The 20480-nt window shown below is 38.3% G+C and overlaps 3 protein-coding genes across 4 annotated transcripts in view; all 3 read left to right on the top strand.

Moving 5' to 3' along the window:
• Positions 1–101: 101 nt before the first annotated feature.
• trim107 (tripartite motif containing 107) lies at positions 102–3099 on the top strand. Its single transcript, XM_053316585.1, has 2 exons — positions 102–215; positions 1234–3099. The coding sequence occupies exon 2, from the start codon at positions 1250–1252 to the stop codon at positions 2783–2785; it is 1536 nt and encodes a 511-aa protein (XP_053172560.1). The 5' UTR covers positions 102–215; positions 1234–1249; the 3' UTR covers positions 2786–3099.
• Positions 3100–4585: 1486 nt separating this feature from the next.
• tpra1 (transmembrane protein, adipocyte asscociated 1) lies at positions 4586–11914 on the top strand. The gene is made up of 11 exons (XM_053316587.1): positions 4586–4740; positions 5642–5825; positions 6369–6501; positions 7021–7107; positions 8146–8218; positions 8314–8393; positions 8503–8613; positions 8901–8961; positions 9059–9161; positions 9638–9718; positions 9817–11914. The coding sequence occupies exons 2-11, from the start codon at positions 5653–5655 to the stop codon at positions 10085–10087; spliced, it is 1173 nt and encodes a 390-aa protein (XP_053172562.1). The 5' UTR covers positions 4586–4740; positions 5642–5652; the 3' UTR covers positions 10088–11914.
• A 294-nt stretch (positions 11915–12208) lies between these two features.
• The window catches only part of LOC128356142 (MICOS complex subunit mic25a-like), a 50934-nt gene continuing 42662 nt past the window's right edge, over positions 12209–20480 (top strand). Inside the window, exons 1-5 of one of the 2 annotated variants that reach the window (XM_053316588.1) lie at positions 12209–12449; positions 12901–12948; positions 13108–13198; positions 13831–13885; positions 15057–15213. In XM_053316588.1, coding sequence (XP_053172563.1) covers positions 12366–12449; positions 12901–12948; positions 13108–13198; positions 13831–13885; positions 15057–15213 — 435 coding nt within the window. In that variant the 5' untranslated portion in view covers positions 12209–12365. The remainder of the gene's footprint in view (positions 12450–12900; positions 12949–13107; positions 13199–13830; positions 13886–15056; positions 15214–20480) is intronic. The other variant, XM_053316589.1, reaches the window with a different exon arrangement.

The raw sequence follows: 20480 nt of genomic DNA, 5'->3' as shown, positions 1-20480 counted from the left end.
ATCCCAGGGCATGGTAATCATTGTAAAAGGTGGAGTCGGTTTTGGTACAAACAACAGGTGATAGTGAGTAAGATGTTGCTCAACATCGATTGGCCAAGTGATGGTGTCTGCGTATGAAAGGCGTTGTGGGGTCTGACCGGTTATCCCTACGTCAGTGCGTTTTACTGTCTCAACCTGAGCAGGAAGACTTGACACGAGACAGTACTGGTAGACAGGTAAGTGTTTCATGCTGGCTACTGTGTTTTATCCTTTTAAAATAATGGCAGGTCATCTATAGGCTATTTGTTTTTTTGTAGAAAAGTTATGCGCGTGAGACTGCGTGTTGCGCATGAAATTCTAGGCATACACTTATGAATAACATGTAGGTAGATGAAATGTATAATGAAACAAATCTAAATGGATTATTGTTCAAATAAATCAAGTCGATGTCCTGAGGCAGAGTCGCACTAACAAAAGAAAACGGATGAATTATGCTGAAGGAAATTAGCTGGAAATCGAAACTTAACTGCAAGTAAACGCTTCCCGGAAACATTTATTGCCTTTCATGGGACTCGTTAGGAAACACGCTGCAACTGAAATTAAACATTTTCATGGCACAAAACTTAATGCAATCTTGGTCTGTGTACACGTTGGTCATGTTTTAATTGACTTTATTTTAAGGAGATTTTACATGCATGCTGTAGGCTAGTCCCTGCGCGTACTGTGCCTCGTCATGCACGGTAGTCTTGGTAACCTCCCCAGTTTCCTGTGCAAATTCACTTAATTTGGACAATGTTTATATTATACAGTGCCGTATCTACTATTGAGGATACTCAGGTCATGTCCTCGTGTATTTAGGTCATGTCCTCATGCATTGGGGGAGTGGGTGAGGGTGGAGGGCAATCTCTGGTAGTTTACATTCAGTCAAAATGCAACACTTACAGGATATTTTATACTGGACTCAGTGTATTTAATGCGCATTACTTTAAGTCCAACAGGTAATATTGGATCAGATTTTCATGTTGGGGAATGAAATTCACAGAAAATCAAACCTTTGACTGAATTAGTTTTTTTAAAAAGTCTAAAAAGGAGAATTAAGTCTGTTTTTCCATAATCCTGACTCTAGCCCTAATATTAGCCGTTCTTTTAAAACTTACAAAATGTATGCCATTCATAGTCATATTCATTGAGTCACAAGTCACAACCAAGTTTAAACTATATTGCTAAAGTCTTACCCTGAATTGTCTGTTGCAGGGCCTGTAGCCTAATAATGTCAGCCAGTGAAACTAAACCAAAGAACCATCCAGCAGCCTTGGCTCGAGAGCTCACCTGCCCGATCTGCTTGCAGCTCTTCTCTGAGCCTGTTTCTCTGCCCTGTGGTCATGTGTACTGTTTAGCTTGCATTCGAACTATGGGAGAAGGCCTTGACCAACACAGTTGCCCTGAGTGCCAGGCAGAATACCAAGGAACCAAAGACATTGTGAAAAGCTCTAAAATGTGCAGCATCATTGAGACCTACAAAGCCACTGCAGGGAACGTCAACCCCTCCGCAAACCTTCTTGATGTTAGCCATGAAATTGAGAGTGATCCTTTTATGGGTGAATCAAACATGAACTATCACCAGGACATAGCAGCAGCTGGAGTGAATCAGGAGGAGACCTCAGGGTGTAAGGGAAATGGCTTTCAAATTGGGTTTGGATCTTCTTTGGATCAAGAACAAGGCAGTGGAAAAAGCAAGGTGGAACTGGAGGAACCTAAATTCAGACTGGCCTCTCAAATCACAGAGTTGACCCTCAAGTTGGAGATGGCAGAGAATGTGTTGAAGAAAGAGAGGGAATTGGAAGTTGATGTGACTGCTGCTAATGCTCAGCAAAGAGAAAAGGCATCAAAGCTTTTAGGGCAGATAATGGATTTGTCACAGAGCTACAGTGCACAGGTGACACAGCTGATTGAAGAAGAGCTTCGTCCAGGCGAGGCCAGTATATGCAGCCGAGTCAGTAGAGCTTCTGAGCTGACAAAGCAGCTGAGGCAGGCTGTGCTCAGAGCTGAGTCTCTTCTGACAGAGGAAGACAAGACTGCATTTACTGACGACCTTCAAAGTCTACAACCACTAATTGTGGAGTTGATGGCAAAACCTGTGGAAGAAGAGGAAGACCACGTGGAATCCAAAGTAAACCCAGCTCGAGCCTGTCCCAAGCTGGAACACATGAATGCTGAGCTGAGGGAAAGACTTGGAGAGATTCAGCGCTCACTTAGAAACACCTTCAACCCTTCAGAGGTGACATTTGACCCAGAAACAGCCCATCCCAACCTGATCCTCTCAGCGGACTTGAAGACAGTGACGTTCAGCTCTAACAAACAGCCATACCCATCTTCTCCTCGGAGGTTCACCAACTTCTTCCAGGTCCTAAGCACCCAGAGCTTCTATGAAGGCGATCACTGCTGGGAGGTGGAGCTTGAAGTCGCTCCGTGGATTATTGGAATTTGCTACAGCGGGAAGCTAGCACGCGTCGGGCTGCCCTCTGCTTTGGAAAGCAGCCGGAGCTCATGGTGCCTGATGTGGTTCGACAATCGTCTGACAGCCTTTGAGCAGGGTCACGATGTCCCACTGAGGAGGACCACAGTATCACGAAGGCTAGAGATCCAGCTGAGCTTCAAAACCCACAGGCTGAGCTTCTACAATATCAGCCCCAACAGTGGGAAGACCCATGTGTACACGTTTAAGATTAACCTGACTGAACCAGTACACCTGGCCTACAGGATGATGACAGGGCACCCCAAAGCACGTGTCACTATCTATTCATAATCATTTTGCCTTGCACTTTGGGAGCTTTGTGTGATAGTTTCGTAAGTCTACACGACCAAAGAAAACATGACTGTGAATAAATGACTGACTGCAGTGTGCATTAAATGTAGTGCTCAAAATGCTGTGCCCAGAAATATCATTCTTTTGATGTTTTTAATGCACACCTAATGGTTTAAACAAAGTAATATAAACCAACATTCATGAATATTCTGTTTTGGCATGTTTTCTACTTCCATCTGACAAATAAATGTATTATATCAGGCTTCATATTGTATTTTCATTCATATCATTACCATCATATTTACAATAGTAAAGATGAAATTCACTCAAACACTGTACCTAAGTATAATTTTGAGGTACTTTTGTAGTTTACATGAATATTTCTTGAATTGAATATTTCCATTTGATGGTACTTTATACTTCCACTGCACTACATTTCAGAAGGAAATATACTTTCCACTCCACTATATTTATCTGACAGCTTTAGTTATGTTTCAGATGAAGATTTGACACAATGGCAAATATAACAAGCTATTAAAATATCAGTCAATCAATCTTTATTTATTTATATAGCACCAAATCACAACAAAAGTCATCTCAAGGCACTATACATATGGAGCAGGTCTAGACTGTACTTTTTAGATTACAACAAATTGTTTTTTGTTTTTTTGGCATCTTTCAAAAAGCAGTGTGTAGTCAGGATTACATTTCAGATGTCTATGAGTTGTTAACAGTTCAACCACCAGCTCCAACTTCAACTTCTCACATGGTTTCATTTCAATACACGTTCAAATGACCCACTATTTCACAACAATTGGAGAAATAGTCCAAAAACTGAATAAACAGATTTGTGTATCAGAACTTTGTTTTTTCTTCTTTCCTCTCCCATTAATCATCTCATGACCCCCCAGATTTATATAGTTATGCTATGGGGGGCCCTGACTCCTAGTTTGGGAACCACTAATCTAAAGTAGCTTACTGTATATAATGTATAGTTTGAACTAGCTCCACCTGCAGAAGCAATAAAAAATAAATGGAACAGGTGTAATTGAATGGTAAAGTTGATATTGCTATGATAGTAAGGTGCATGATTGTCCATGAATGTTAGAATTGAGAGTACTAAATACTGATACTTGAATAACCTACATGAAGTATAGATATGATAATGGCAGCATATACAGATAGTACCCCCAGATGATCAAAATAAAAATCCGAAATACATCAGATGTGATGGACAGTTTAATAAAATAAAAACATTTGACTCCATTTTACTATTATTATCATTATTATTATTATTATTATATATGTTTTATTCACGTTTCTTTTGTCTTTTTTAACTTAGTGTTAGTTTTAACTTTTCTTGAACTCTATTTCTTTAATTCTTCTGCCTTTTTAATCTACTTTAACCTAGTTTTTACTTTAATTTTTACTTGAATACTGTAAGTACATTTGGCTGCTAATTTAATAATTAAAATAATAAGTTTAATTTATATAGCACCTTTCACAAACTCAAGGACGCTTTACAGAGGGGGGAAAAATCAAACAAAGCAGATAATGCGTCATCAATGAATGCTAATAACCTTTGTCCTTTTATCTAATTATGATTTTTCATACATGACTTATGCTTGTAGTTAAATGTACATTGGTTATACTGGTGCTTCTTGGTGCATATTTATTATATAACATGGGAGACGTCACTCAGAAGGAAAAAAACAATTGCGTCACATCGTCATCTCGCGAGACTTGTTCCGCTTGTTTGGGGAGATGTCAGCTGACCACTGGGGAAATTTGTTACCGAAACAGTCCAGCAGCAGCAAAGCCATGTCCCGAATTAGTGACCAATTTATTGATCGACTTCAGCGTGTATGACAGCGCGTGAAAGCATGAGCTGAATTTATATTTATTCCGAAACATTTTACTGCAGTTGTGCCCGTGAATTTGAGTCCCCTGAATCGGTAAGTCGCTCATTTTTTTACCAACTGAAGTTGTCTGTGCGTCGGCTCGGCGTCATTACACTTGCACTGGTATCACGTTTGTTTTGATGCTAACCTGAGCAAGTCGGTTTTTAAGCTGTGGTACCCAATTTAAACTGGGCCTGTTTACAATTACCATAACCACTGTTACAGTTTTTGTTGCTAATGGAAGCTCGGAGAATAATGATAATATAACCCATCTTTCAACGTCAGCTAGCGAGCTATAGCTTAATTAGCAACGGCAGCTAGCAGTTGTCTGAAATTGATCTTTAACCGAAAGCGTTATGATAAACCATATAAAGGGAGTATACACCAAGCTGCCTTATAATTAACTAATCTAGCTGCCCATAAACATTTTTAGCCAACTCTAGCAAGAAGCTTTTAAAACGGACCTCTTGCCATTTGTTGTTGTTTTTTTCCAAACAAGATGGGTACTATTTATGTTTACTGAAGAAGCATAATTAAATGGTAACAGGATAAGAGTAGTTTTTACATTTAGTGGCATTTAAACCTCCACCCACGGCTGATATAGTAACCAGTCTCGTTACGTAATGTTTGCCTTGAAGTGGAGGACTCTGTCAGTGTCTGTCTGGTACAACGATACAACAGTTTTTAAAGTCTTAAATCTTTGTTTCTGAAGTAGCAGCATTTTTAGTTTCTCAAGGGTTTTGTAGTGTTTGTATTGACGATGTGTTGGATCTAGCATACAGTCACCTATAGAGGGCTCTCATAAAGGATTCATTAGCTTTCTGTTTAACCAAAGGTACTTCCCTTTCACAAAGTATACTTCATATTCTCTAAGAAAGAGAAGTAAAATGTCTTCCTCAGCTATTACAGAATCAACTTCGATTAGCATCTGACATCAAATGATATTTTTTTTCAGGTACTGACACCATGCTAGCCACAGTGACTGCTGTGGTGAGGTTTGCTCAATACAATGGCAGCATTTCACCTACACCACTGGAAAACACATCAGCATCCCCAACTTGGCAAAGTGATACTGAAGCCAACATCACCAAGGTTCACAAATGTCTACAAGTTCTGTATGACGACGTTGGAGAATCCAGGTAATCAATGGTATAGAATAGCTTGTTGATACATAAAAGAGTCAGTTTTGTAATCCATGTATAACAGTGCCATGTTTATATAAATAAACAAAAGTTGTAAAGCTGTAGGTATTACACAAAAATATCTTTAGTAGGGCTGGGAAATATATCAATTCTATATTTTGATATTGTGATATGAGACTAGATGTTGTTCTAGATTTTGGATACTGTAATATTCAGATATGGATTGAAGACATGGATGAATTGTTGTCTTTTCCTGGTTTTAAAAGCTGCATTACAAAGTGATGTCATTTTCTGAGCATACCACACTGTTCTAGCTGTTTGCCTTTACACACTCTCCTCATTACTGATGATTATTTATGAATAATCTCATAGTGTAAATATTTTGTGAAAGTACAGGTAGTCTTCCTACAATGTTGTTACAATATCGATATCAAGGTATTTGTTCAAAACAATCATGATATTTAATTTTGTTCATATAGCCCAGCCCTAATCTGTTGATTTATTATTAGATTCACCTTCACATCCATCTCTCTGTCTTAGGGTGCGGTACTGGGATATTCTACTGCTCATCCCTAATGTGGCCTTCTTTGTATTCCTGATGTGGAAGCTGCCTTCAGCCAGAGCAAAGATTCGACTCACCTCTAGCCCCATTTTCATCACTTTCTACTTGCTGGTAGGGGACAAACCACACTGTACTGTTTAAGCATTTGAAACTAATTAAAATCCCATTGATCTCTGAACTGGTAGAAAAAAACTTCTAGGCTCTTAAGATTTCACTGCAGTAATGATCACTTAAAGGCTGTAGGCTGTTAATTCCTTTCACTTTTATTTTTCGTCTAAGAACAAAGACAGATATGTGTATTGTTATGAATACTTTTTGTTTGTATTTGTTTATTGCTCTGCTTTATAATCTGTTCTGTCTCTGTGTGTGTGCTCAGTCTTTGTTACCAAAATGTACTGTGTCTGTCTGTTTTGGTTAGCATTCCAGTTGTGGTAACCTCACAACAAACAAACCAACTTAAATACCCATTAATTTTTCTTCAAGGAGAGCAAACCTTCTCTGTGATGCATTGCAAGGTTCTTTGTCTCTCTTTGTTAATCAGTGCATTGCCACTATCTGATGTACTTCCCCTGTAATTCTACTGTAGGAAATAGTATGATTTTCTGAAGGCATAATGCATATTTTTTTCAGGTTTTTGTTGTAGCAGCTGTTGGAATCACTCGTGCCATAGTGTCTATGACTGTCAGTGCATCCAGTGCCGCCACCATCATTGACAAAGTAAGAAATATTTTGTAACACAAATGGCAGTGGGGTTGTCGTAAACTTTACTACAACTTTTAAATTGTAACTTGAGGGCAAAAGCAATGTGATCCAAACATATTGACCACTAAAATTCAGAACTTGCTATTTGCTATAAATTAACTATTTAAAAACCCAACATACAACAAGAAGTTAATAGTAATTTCTGGTGGTGTTAAATGTTTGTTTACATATATTTAATGTATGATCTGGTTAATAACATTTTTTTTAAAAAGTGTTTTATATTTTTGAATACTACACAGTATGTGAATAAATGTGTTAGTTTTAGACAAAAAACCATGACACATATTGAATTAACTATTAATTAAGGAATGATCACCTGAGCAGATATACTTTTTTAGTACCCAAGTCAGATTTTTATCCAGATTTAGCATCATAAAGATCTAGGTTAAAAAAATAAAAATAAAAGTCTCTTGTAGGATGAACATTTTCTAGTTTTTACTGTGTTAGTTATTTGGAAGAGAAAAAAAAAACACTGTCACTAAAAACATTTTGTGAGCTGTAGAAGTCACAAGATGTTAATGTCTACTTTTGTTTTCAGTTTGTTTCTTGGAATCTAACAAATGTAGGTGTTATGTAGGTAGTGATATTTTTCTGTGCAGGTAGTATATGACTGATTACAGAAGAAATGCTGTGCCCATATTCAATTATTAGCAGAGGCCATATTCTGTCCCTGATTAATTTTTTATTAAGTACTACCCATAGAGCCTGATATGAGCTTCACTACTTTATGGGACTTTCATGTCTAAGAGGAAAGGCATGGCTGACATTCTTCACATACCAGACAGATCCCCACAGACTTCACAGTGATAGATCGACTGCTCCCTTAGCTTACCGACATGGCTGCACCATTGAAGGAAAACATATAAATGATTATATAACGCTCTGGAGTGTGACCTGACTTGTAAAGTTATACATATGTTTTTGGTCAATATGTGTTACAACACAGCTCGATTCTGCCACAGTTGATGCTCATGATGTTTGTTGTGTCTTTAGGTGCTGTGGGAAATCACCCGTTTCTTCTTGCTGGCTATTGAGCTCAGTGTTATCATTTTGGGACTGGCTTTCAGTAAGTTTGCTGTACTGGTTTCAGTTCTCATTTACAGTATATGTTTGTCATTGCGGTCTGTTTTCACATGACACATCTGTTTGAAATGTTATTAGGTCATCTGGAGAGCAAGTCCAGTATAAAGCGTGTGCTGGCTATTACTGCTGTGCTGGCTCTGGCCTACTCCATCACTCAGGTAATGACAGAGGCAATGATTTAAATAATAACTTAAATAATGTAAATACAAGGACAACAAAAGTAGAAAATATGCAAATGTGTTGTAACTTGATATTGTGTTATTCTAGGGCACACTAGAGATCCTGTATCCAGACAGTCACCTGTCTGCTGAGGACTTCAACATCTACGGTCACGGAGGACGGCACTTCTGGTTGGCCAGCTCCTGTTTCTTCTTTCTGGTCAGTAAGCATTAGCTACAGTATACCAATTTTGTTTTTCCCCCAGCCCTCCTCTGCCTCTGATTGGCTAGTATTCATTGCCCCTATTGGTTGGTTTGGTTAGGTTTTGGCATGTGGAGTGAGATTGGTTATAATTTGGGTAGGAATATTCAGTTAAGGCAATCCGAGGCAGAGGAGGGTGGATCATGACTGCTGGGAAAACCAAACTGATTACAGTTTATAAAGAATAACATAAAACTCATACTTGACAAATAACCACTGATGACTGATTTTTTTTTTTTAAATAGGTGTACTCTTTGATTGTGATCTTGCCCAAAACTCCACTAAGGGAGAGGATATCTCTGCCATGTAAGTTTCAAGATTTCAGAAATGAGATCATAATAAGTCAAAACATGATGATGCCATATAATTGTCTATTAATCTTTGTTTTGCTTTCTCTGTGCAGCTAAGAGGAGTTTCTATGTGTACGCTGCCATCCTGTCTTTACTGAACTTTGTCCAGGGCCTAGGCAGTTCTCTGCTGTGTGCTGGAATTATAGAGGGACTCTGGTCAGTATAATCCTCATAACAACAGTCTATAGCAGCAATAATGTGCATATTTATCACAGAACTCTAGCTATAAGATGATTTTCATGAATATTTAGTAAATAAATCCTCCCATAGGATTATTGTTAAATAAGACTTTTACATTCAGAGAAGCTTTGGCTGTAAAGCATTTGGTTGTGCTGCACAATCTTAGAAAACTGCTCTGGATTTGGTGCTGGGTGGCTCTTTTTTAAACCTCCTTGTAATTGCATTTTTTGGCTGAGTTGCAACAAGGGGGATGACTCACTGTGTTGGTGGGTGCAATGAAGTTCAAATATATTTAGGGTGGGAGGAGGGTGAGAATATAACAGATGTTTCATATGGGGACGAACTGTCCCTTGAGCAGAAACCTATTGATTATGCTTTCTGTATCTACAGTATCTGATAATCTCCATATGCTCTGTATACAGTGTGTGATTGTTTTGTCTTTTCTGAACCAGCTGTGTGGATGTCACCACCTTCCTGTACTTCTCCGCCTTTGCTCCACTCATTTACGTCACATTCCTCAAAGGCTTTTTTGGGTATGTAAGACCAATCATACAAAATATAAAGAATATATTTGAAACTTTTTTTTAACCTCATCTCCTTATTTATTTTGTTATGTCCTTCTCTCCCACAGTTCAGAACCCAAGATCCTGTTCTCCTACAAGTCACAGGTGGATGAGGCAGATGAAAGTGACGTTCACCTTCCCCCAACTGTTGCTACAACTCTTGGTCGCAAGGAGCTGACTGACCAGGGTCTGTACTACTCCTCCACCCAGATTGATGGGTCTGGTCCTGGCAACGCTGGTATGGTTGGAGCATACCTAGATGATGTTGCCTCCGGACCCTATGGGTCCAGCAGCATTAACAGCATTGAAGCTGATCGCTGGAGACCTGTCAATGCATGAATCCTTGTAGAGGAGGATGGAAGAAGAGAGATGGTTATGCAGGCTAGATTTTTACGTGTGTGTGTGTGAGTGTGTGTGTGTGTGTGTGAAAGTAGTGTATTGGGCAGGATGGGGATCAGAGGAGATGCCCAAAAAAGAAATCCAGAACAGAGGAGTTGGACACAGAGGAAAGATAAACTTGGTCTTTGTATGAGGCCAGGATAAGTTTAGAAGTGGACACATAAAGAGAGACCTTTTCTAGCCAATTATCTGGAGAACTGTGAATTTAGCAACTGCTTTTGTAACACTGTCGCCAGAGTGCACTGCTGCTGTAGCTCCACACTAGGAGTACTATTCCTCACCGTGGCCCCTACAGACTTCATTGATCTGGTTTCACCGTTCTTTAATGTGGGAGAGCTTGCTGACTTGTTTCTACATGTCTTCTGTCATTCCGGCTTCCAGCATCAATTGTCAATGATGAAGTTTTAGCCCCATTTTAAGTATCCAAATCTTTAAAATCTAACATTGTTTCATTTTGATGACAACATAACAGCTGTACATTCCCCCTGAAGGTTTGAGTAACAGCATCTCAACAGACTTTATCTGCTGCTTTGTATTAGATTTGTGGTTAATCAGTTTGTACTGAATCACTGTGCCTCTTAATAGAGGGCAAAAACTTGTGCTAATTCATTTTGCATTTTGATGGGTATAATTTGTCATCTGAAAAAAGTGTTGTCCCTCTTGTTAACAAGTAAAAGCCTTGAGTGTGATGTGTGTTACTGCAATTATGAAAAGGAAATTCCTTGGAAAGACATTCCATGTTTAGGATCACAAAATCATCTTTTGGCTCTCTCCTGACACATACGAATAATTCTTCTATCTCGGCCATAAGCTATTTACTAGTCATTTCTTTCCTCTTTTTATTTAATTATGGCTTTTTCTTTAATTTGTCATTACCTGATTAATCATTCCTCCTACTGAAAATGTGATTTGTACAACAATATGCAGAAACCTTTTATGTGTATTCCAAATTAGACATGCCCTCATTTCATATCTATCTTTGATTCTAGTTCAGTTTCTTCTTGCTGCAGATGGTTGCCATAACAAATTTCAGCTTTTCATTTGCTGCTAACATGTGTTTGTTTTTTTTATTTTGGTGTTCAGAGTTTTCACGAATGCTTTTAAGTCATGAAAAATGGGCCGTAAAAAAAACAGTGCTCAGTTTTAATGCATCAAATGATGGTATTGATTTACTTTTATTGTATAAAAATCAGTTTTACGCTTGGGTTTTTAGCTTCATCGTTCAACTCCTGAAAATCAGTTCTTATCATACCTCAGGGTGTTACAACAGAATCATAATTCACATCACATTCACTTATACCTACCATGGAAATATTATGTGGTGTATTTTCCCCTGGAAATTCTATACATTTGGAAGAATCAATCTAGTAGTATTCATGTATAGTGGTAACCTATATGTGGGGAATACACCGCAAGGTAACATTTATTTTTTCATCATTATAAAGATGACAACACAGTATTTGCCTGACTCTTGAAATATTTTATATTCAGATCAGAGTGTGGGTGAACACTGCCGTATTACTTGCAGCTAGAGTAGAGATTTGAAAATCAGTTTGCAGTTTCATGACATGAGTTCCCAAGGAGCGTTGTTATGGATTTACTGTCTATTCTCTTGATACACAAGATGTTGAATGGTGAAATCATTTTGCAAATGATGCGTAAATTGCCTTTTTATTTAAGTGCATTGATTGTATAATATTGAGGCCCTATTAATGCGATGTGCTGAGCATTTCATGACATACATAATAAACCATAGACATACCTGTTCCTCTGAGGGTTGTGTGTTTTGGGGATGGGAGTAGATGCCACATCATGGTGTATTTTGGTACTACATTTCTACTTGATAACTACATTCAGGGATTTTTCTAATACAACACATTTCCTTACCATTCTTAAATATCCATGATTTATGTTTTTCTGTAGCTATAATTTAGAAAAGCTTAGTAGAGAATTCATAATGGCCAGACTACAACGCCACTACAATTCCCATGAACCCTTTCACCACTCACGATAAACGACACAGTGTCATTGGATATGAATTATTCTATCAAACCAATAAGATTTGAGAATACTGCAGAGTCAGAGTGACCTTTATTGGAGTATTTTGACCACCGGTCGCTGTGGCGGCGACTCCAGCTCACGAATGTGTCCCTGTCACAAGACAAGACAGGGTTTTAATCATTGTTTCTAATCAAGTGTGAGACAGCAGCTGGTCAACATGGGAGCAAATGGCAGCGCGGCGAGGAAAGTGTCATTCGGACTGGACGAAAACGAGAAGGTCACAGTAATTGAAGGAGTGAAGGTAGATATAACGCAACGTTATCGTGTCATTGTGACAATTCAGAGACAAAGTTTGAATTATTTTATTAGACATGCCGACTAAGGCTAATAATGGTTAGCTAGTAGGGGGGTTTTGCAGTGGTGTCAGGCTGCGGTGCGCTAAAAAGCTGACAGGTCCCGTGTCCTCAAATGAACCCGGTCATGTCCCCTATTAAATGCAAGTTGCCATAATGCAGTGTAGCTAGACTCTCATACTGTAACATTGACATGCAGGCGAAAATGTCCCCAGGCGCTAAATGCTAGCCAAATTAGCTATATCAACTACTATACAAGGGGGCAAGAAAACTTAAAGACAGTTTCATATGCACAATTATCAAGTGTGTCCACTGGCAACTCTCACAGAGTGGGATAAATAATAATGTAACAATATTTTTGTTTCATTTAGGCATATTCTGTTTTATCCTACTATTCAGGGAGGTCAGGCACAGCTGTACAGCAGCACATCTGGAGCTGATAGACAAGTAAGGGACTTGCTTAAGGACACTTCTGCAGGCTGGTTGATAAACTCTTAAACCAGTTAACTTTTATCTGATGCTTGCCAAGGCACACAGCTGTCCTGTATGAACCCCAGGGAGCTTGCATGTGTGTGTTTAAGTGTTAATTCCCACATTCCTTTTCAGCTCTCAGAGGATGTTCTCCGGCGGATGAGGGAATCTCAGGGGTTTGACAGCGCCAAGCCACCGAAACCTAAGCCAGACAGTCACAAACCAAGTACGTCCCACTCAAAGACGTTTCCTTTCCCACAGAGGTCTCATTGGGAGGCCCACTTTGACAGTAAACATGTCCTCATACAGTGTAGTGGCTGATTAGAATAGTATTAAGGGTAAAGGTCAGTACTGCTGCTGTGTGTCTGTTTCAGATTGTTAATTATAAATCACACAGAATATAGTGTATATAAACTGAGTCATTTGCAGTATATGAATACATTTATTTGATTTAAAAAAAAGATTTAAGATTATATTAATTTGAAATATGTAATCAGTTGCAGAGAGTGCGTGGTTAGTGCTTTCTTAATGTGTTGCTCAAATATATTAGCTCGTAGTGTATTTTCCTTTTATTTGACCTTTTTAGTAATTGTATCAAGTGGTTTCATTTTCTGTATTATGTACATTGTTGTATTTGTACATAATAATATACATAAGATGTGCCATTTTTGGTGACTCACAGTAGATATATTTGCAAGACAGCTGTCATTCCCACAAGGAACCTGATTGGCCAGTGCTTCATCTATGTGTAACCATTTGTTGCTCTTGCTGCTCTGTTTTCAAACTGATCACTGCATGAGGAAGTGTGCTGTGTTGTGAGTGCTAATAGTACTGATATTTATCCCATTTGATTTTCAGCTCCAATACCAACAGGACCTTCCTCTACAGAAATACAGGAGGAACTGCGCAAAGAGTAGGTGTCCATAATGTCAAGGTTTGATGTGTGTAATTCAGAACATAGCAAACCCTTTAGAAATGAACTCACTTTCCCTTTTTGTTGAATACTATCTATATTTGGGGAAAGACCTGCTATAATTTGACATGTAGTTTGTATTTAGATTTTTTTAATATAAGCTTGTCAGTCCTGGCTCACTTGGAATTTGACACTTTCCTGAGATTCCAATTAACTGTATTCCAACTTCAGTTTGGTAAATATTAGAGTGCAAAAACATGACCATAACATTGGTTTTCATATATCAAAGGGGAGCCTTCTGTGTTGACACAGTCAACTTATAGCCAGTGAAAGTGACAGACACTTGATGCTCATGTGCAGTGTTTATAGGGAACGTATACATGCCGAGTGACTTGTCAGCACTGCCCCTGTTGATTTACTCTGTCTGTATAGACTGCTGCTAAGCTACTGGAATGCTCATATACTATGCTGAACCTCTACAGATAGTGATCCACTCTCACCACAATGCAGTTTCCTGAGACTATGTTTGGCATTATATACAATATTATTATCATTTGATCAGTGTTATTAGTACCAAACCTCTGCAATGTAATCCATTATTAATGTAGGTTTATGTAGTTTTTCAGAGATTTACACGTATAGTCTCCTGGCCAATATATCAGAAGTATTTAAGGCAACCTAATAAATAGCCCTGCACTTAGTACTCTTTTTGTGAACCTGATAACTGTGAAAATTTGTTGAGAATATGTGACAGTGTCTATGGTAATTTCTTTGGCCTTATTTTATAATGTTTTGGGATCAAATTATCTTGACTTAATTTAAAACTTAAATTAGACTCAACACACCAATTGATTAATCAAATGTGTTATGATGGCCATATTCAACATCCTCTTTCAGTCGTCAGTCAGACACTGTAACTTCCATAATACTTTAGAAAGAAAATGGATCTGGTTACATGTGACTTCAATGCCAATATATACATTGACCTACAGAAAACTAATATATCTCTGACGCAACTGGGTATATCTCTGTGATCAATAACTTGCATGTTTAGAAGACCCTAACCCTAACCCTAACCCTTCACTGGATAGATCAAGGGCCAAAGGTTAAATGAGTTCACGTCTTGTTCCACTCCAAAGGTTAAAAAAGTTCTCATCTTCCTCTACTCCAGCTTCGAGCGTCAACAGGCCCTGGTGCAGGAGCAGTTGTCGAGACTGGCCCAGAGGGAGAGAGAGACTGCTGTCAGCGCAGGCCTGGACGATCTGACCCCTGCCCTCCTCATCGAGAAAGGGAAGGCCCATGAAGAGCAAGAAAAGGTTAAGATGCTGGTAAGTCATGCTTTTGTGGGTTGGTATAAGGACTATTTGTGGGCCTGTACTTTATTGTACTGAATTTGATGACTTTTTTACACTTTGTCAAAACGGCACACCACTTGTTACATGGTAGTTGTGTACCTTTTAAACAAGAAGTCCCTAATGAGTGTATTCCCTCAAATTTATCAAAACAACAATTCATATTTTCTTTCTCTCATTTTGTATGCATGTATGCACTTATTTTGACAGCTTCACATATACTTCTAATTTGTGTGATCTTCTGTAGAAATGTATTTTAAATATACAGCATATCAGACACTTATTTCAGACACATTTTAGATTTTCAGACTTAGATATACTGTATACATACAAGTTTTATCTGTTGAGATTAGGAAGCTGTGTTTTACAACCAATATATGACTTAATCACATCATTTGCCATAAACATTTTTGGATTATTTGTCAGAAGTGGTAGATTTCTTCTCCTCCAGAACCTAGTTGTATTGCTCAACAGTGCCCTCTCCTGTTTCTCACTTTTGAATGGCACCTTTGGTCTCAGGTGCTTGTGAATTTCATAATTAGGATTTACAGCCATGGTGCGTCTACTACTTAGGGCAAATCAAGAATATTATTGTAAAAGCTGACCACCAAACATATGAGTGGAAGTGATTAAGATCTTCTAAATATGATTTTCTTCTTGCTGTTTCAGTGTTTGCTGTCACATTTTTGCCCTTTTCAGTGATCACTCATTTAGTATAGCTTTTGCTTAGCAGATGCATTAGTCTGTTATTTCTATTTTCTTTGCTTGCACTCAGTCTAGCCTTAATGATGAGGTATCAAATATGATTATCAGTATACCAAAGAAACCATTTTGACTCTGTATATTAAAGATATTCACAAGCCTTGTAGAAGACTACAATTGATTATATGAGTCTCTGCACTGACTAGATTATGTGACTGACGTGGGAACAACATACCGGTTAATGTGATGGGGGAAATGCGCAGTAGCTGCAGCTTACTAGAGCATGGAAACCACTGATGGTGCTCTCCTGTTGGATACAAGTACGATCATTTATTTCAGCATACTGTATGGATAATCACAGTATTCAATATTGGATGTGAGCACGAACACGAACATCGCTGTCCTCTATTATTTTTACCACTCAATCAAAGACAGCATTTATATGCATTAAAAATCGTAATCTTACCAGCCTCTGCCTCTCAGCAGTAGCCTGGTGACTGAAACACCATGTAAACAAAATACTTGTAGATTGTTTTCTTGTATGCATGTAAATGTGGTAAGTGCATTCATTGCTTTCTGCATTTAGACCTTGTGTGATGGCTTTGTTTTGTTAGGACTGTAAAAATGGACTTGTTGCCACATACAGTGCTTCTATCAAAAATCAGAATTCAAACTGATAATAAATCCACCATCAGTGTCGTATGAAGGAGTGATAGAGAGGTGAAAAAAAGGGACACAACTGTTTCACCAAGCTTGACTCAAGGAATGGATACTTTCCTATGTGTGTTTTACAAAAATGTAAAGTGGCAATCATAAGCTGATAAATTGATCAGTTGTAGTCGTTATAGTCATTTTTAAAGCAGAAGCTCCAAATATTTGATGGTTGAAGCTTTTCAAATTTGAGGATTTGAATCTTTTATATGAGATACATGATGACAACCTAGTATTTTGAGTCGAGTATTTAGATTTTTCACTGTTGATCAGAACAAAACAAGACATTTGACTGCTTAAATGAAAAGCTGTGGATTTCCTACAACCCTGTCTCTGTGCCAGCCAGCCAGCTGTAATGAATACTAAATGAAACCGCTGCCTTACACTGATATAGGCTCCAAACATTTAATGATGTTGGATTGCAAGAGAAACTTGACACTCACAGCCTTGTTTTCTACTTTTTGTGACATGACAAGTCAATACAGCCTGTCAGTGTGTGTTTAGATGTGTGGAGAAATAGGGAGACGCATTAACGGTTTATTCTGTCTGTGGTTGAACAGAGCAGAAAATAAGTGTTGACCCAACTCTGTCACTGATGATGGGCATGCTTGACAGGTTTCAGTGTCTCTTTGTCAACACTTGGATCAAAGGTTTCTCATATATGAGTGTTTGTGTGTGTGCATACGCAGCTGAAAGGAAAATTTGAGTTTAGCTGGATGTGGGTGCAAGGAAGAGAATTTTGTCTTAAAAAGTTAATAGAAGGGAGGGAGTAAGGTTTTTCTCTTTTCAGGTGTTGATAAAATGTTCCCCTTTCTCACCTTCCCCCCTTCTTCGGTCTCACATCTGACTTATTTTTTTCTGATCAACTGTCTAAAGCATTCATATTTCTCCAGCTTGATTTCGCCCTTGTCTGAATTGTCACTGATACCTAACAAACCAAAAACAGAGCTGAAACCTTGAAAAGTTCACATCAAAGATGCATTTTTATGTTGCATTGCTTCAGCTTTTGAGGAGATTCAAAGTACCTGGGAATCTGATTCAAGAGCTCCTCCATTATCAAATCTCTCCGCTTAGCAGGTGGGCTTCCTTCTCTTCCATCGACCCTGTATCCACCGGCAACAACGCAGCTGGGGGCTGAAAGAAAAAGCTCTCCCCCCTCCTCTCTTTCCCTATTTTACCTTTTAAACTCACCACTTTGAGTAATTCAGAAGCTGCCTTATTTCCCAGAGGAGGAGACAGACACACAGAAACACACACACACACACACACACACACACACTGCTGTGATGCTATCCCAATACACAAACACATATATAGTGAGCATCACCCAGCCTATTTCCTCACATGCACTCTAGGCACCCCAGCATGGAGGCTGTGATTTAGTATTGGGGTGAGGAGGAGGTGAGCGAGGTGTGGACGCAACACCTGTCAGAAAGCTGAGCTGCTCCCCACACTGCCTCAGGCTGCCTGTCACAAACACTCACATTAGCCATTTACTCCTGCCTCACCGTCACTGCCACCACTGTGACTATGTGCGTATACGTACGTGTATGTATCTGTAGATGCGCATACCAACATTGCACAGGCTCTATGTTGATCACAGGGGTGTGTGTATGTGTGTACATGTGTTGTATGGAGTTGTCTGCTTGCAAGGTTAATTCACGTTTAGTCAATCGCATGTTATCTTAGATTTATCTGAATTATATTTCTTAAATACTTATGTACTGCAGTGTAGTATATTCTTGTTTGATATGAAATTCATTTTTGTTTTGTAACACCTGTTAGTGTTGTTCTCCCTTTGCTGTATACTTTTTTATATTTTAGGAGTGCCTTCTTGTTGCTGAGTATACTAGTATGTACAATTACTGCAAAGGAGGTGTGGTTCAGACAGTATGCATTGATAATCAATTTCTTGATTTTTCCATAGTGATTGGCCAGGTATTTGTAGTATAACTTTCCCAGTAAAGCACTTTGTTCAACAACTGCTGTTTTTAAATTGACTTTACAGGTATTTAAATGATGGTAGATCAAAGTCCATTGACATCTCTTTTCTCTTTCAGTCCTACTATACACTAAGCGTGTTCAATACTGACCTGCACCAATCAGCTATGTATTGGTAGTAATGGAGATGTGGTGCTCCCAAAATCACGAAGTTCTGAGAAATGGTCCAGACTTGTATTATCCACTTATCTCTACATTCACAATATTTAATTATGTTTTCAGAGCTTGTATAAACACAGGCCGGGAAAACTTCTCGGCCAACCTACAGACAGAAGCTTACGTGTATATAACTAAGCTTTTTCAAACTGTCATCCTACCTTGTTCTGAGAGTATATTTAGTATATTTAACAGTTACACCTTGAGTGGAGACATGAAAGGGACGACAAGTTACATTAACACCTACAGTAGTCTCTCCTCTCCTTTCTTTCATTAGCACCTCCTGTGTTTGTTGTCTTCCCCCAGCTATTCTCCCTGCCTCAGAGGTGTCATTGGTGCTGCAAATAAAATGTGATTAGTATGCACAAGCATTCAGTGCCACACACACACACACACACACACACACACATACAGACAGACAATAACAAGCATCTGCTTTATTGACTTTCAGAAGGTTTCTAGGTGGGTGAGAAGAATAGACTTTAGTACCTGTGTGGGGGTTGCAGGTGAATATTTGTAACCTGCCAGTTTACTGCATTTGAGTGTAGTCCTGTATATTAAAAGTTACTGTCTCATCCTGTCTCTAGAAACAGGAGAAAAATGAAAATACCAGTGGTGGACAGTGAAATCATAGTTTTAATTCAGGTCAGGTGCATACATTTAAATGAGAAAATTCTTTCAGTTAACATTAAAAAGACACAGACATGAAAATATCAGATATTAAAACAGCTACATAAACTGCATATTTAAAGGCAAGCAGTCATTCAGAGCTTATAGTACATTGTGAGGGCTTACATTTATTTAGTGTTACAAACCTCAGAGTTCTTAATGGAAGTCTTTGTTGGGACATTTGTTGTACATTTGTTATCTTTATCTGTTCAGATATTTGTCATTTCAGCCCTTTCAGACATGCACTTTTTACATAAAACTGATAGCAGTTTAATATATTGGGCTCATGTCGAACATAAGTCACTTTTATATAAAAGTCACAACAGCAATCTTAGTAGGTCTGACCTCGTATCACTTCTGAACACTTGCAACACAACGTAAGTGTGAATTGATTGCTGTCAGATTAGCATTAAGGTTAGAGCAGCTAACCTTAAGTAAGTAAAACATCAGCATATGTTATGCACAGAAAAAATAAAATGTATTTAATAAAGCAGGAAACAAAAAAGGTTAAATGGGCAATGGGCAAAGAACCCCACATACAACCACAATGATAATCTAACTAGAATTAATTCCACAGTATTTTTTCTATGTTCATTCATGCCAACTGCATCCATACTGACGAATGAATAAATTAATATTTAACAAAATGCTCTACACACAGCATGTGGGCTAATAGTAAAAAAATGAGAGTCGCACCTAACAGCTTTATTGAACAAGCAGCAGAGTTTAGCAGCAGAACTTGAATAATGAAGCAGATGTACAAATATATAAATAGAGCTCAAGATAGTCATTAATTAAGACTTCAACAGCAAAATACGTTTTCAAATCCATCATTGGTGCAACCTGTGAGGAATCTAAAAGCATTCCTCTTGCTAGCTATCGTTCTATCGTTTTTCTAGTTTTTTTTGTTTTTTTTTTTTGTTTTTTTTACAGAGGGTTGCTGACACTTTCATCCAAATGGTAAAATGTAACATAATGCAACAGTTTGAATACAAGATTTGCTT

The sequence above is a fragment of the Scomber japonicus genome, chromosome 3, assembly GCF_027409825.1.
Source record: "Scomber japonicus isolate fScoJap1 chromosome 3, fScoJap1.pri, whole genome shotgun sequence".
Lineage (NCBI taxonomy): Eukaryota > Metazoa > Chordata > Actinopteri > Scombriformes > Scombridae > Scomber > Scomber japonicus.
This window is presented reverse-complemented; position numbering and strand designations above follow the sequence as displayed.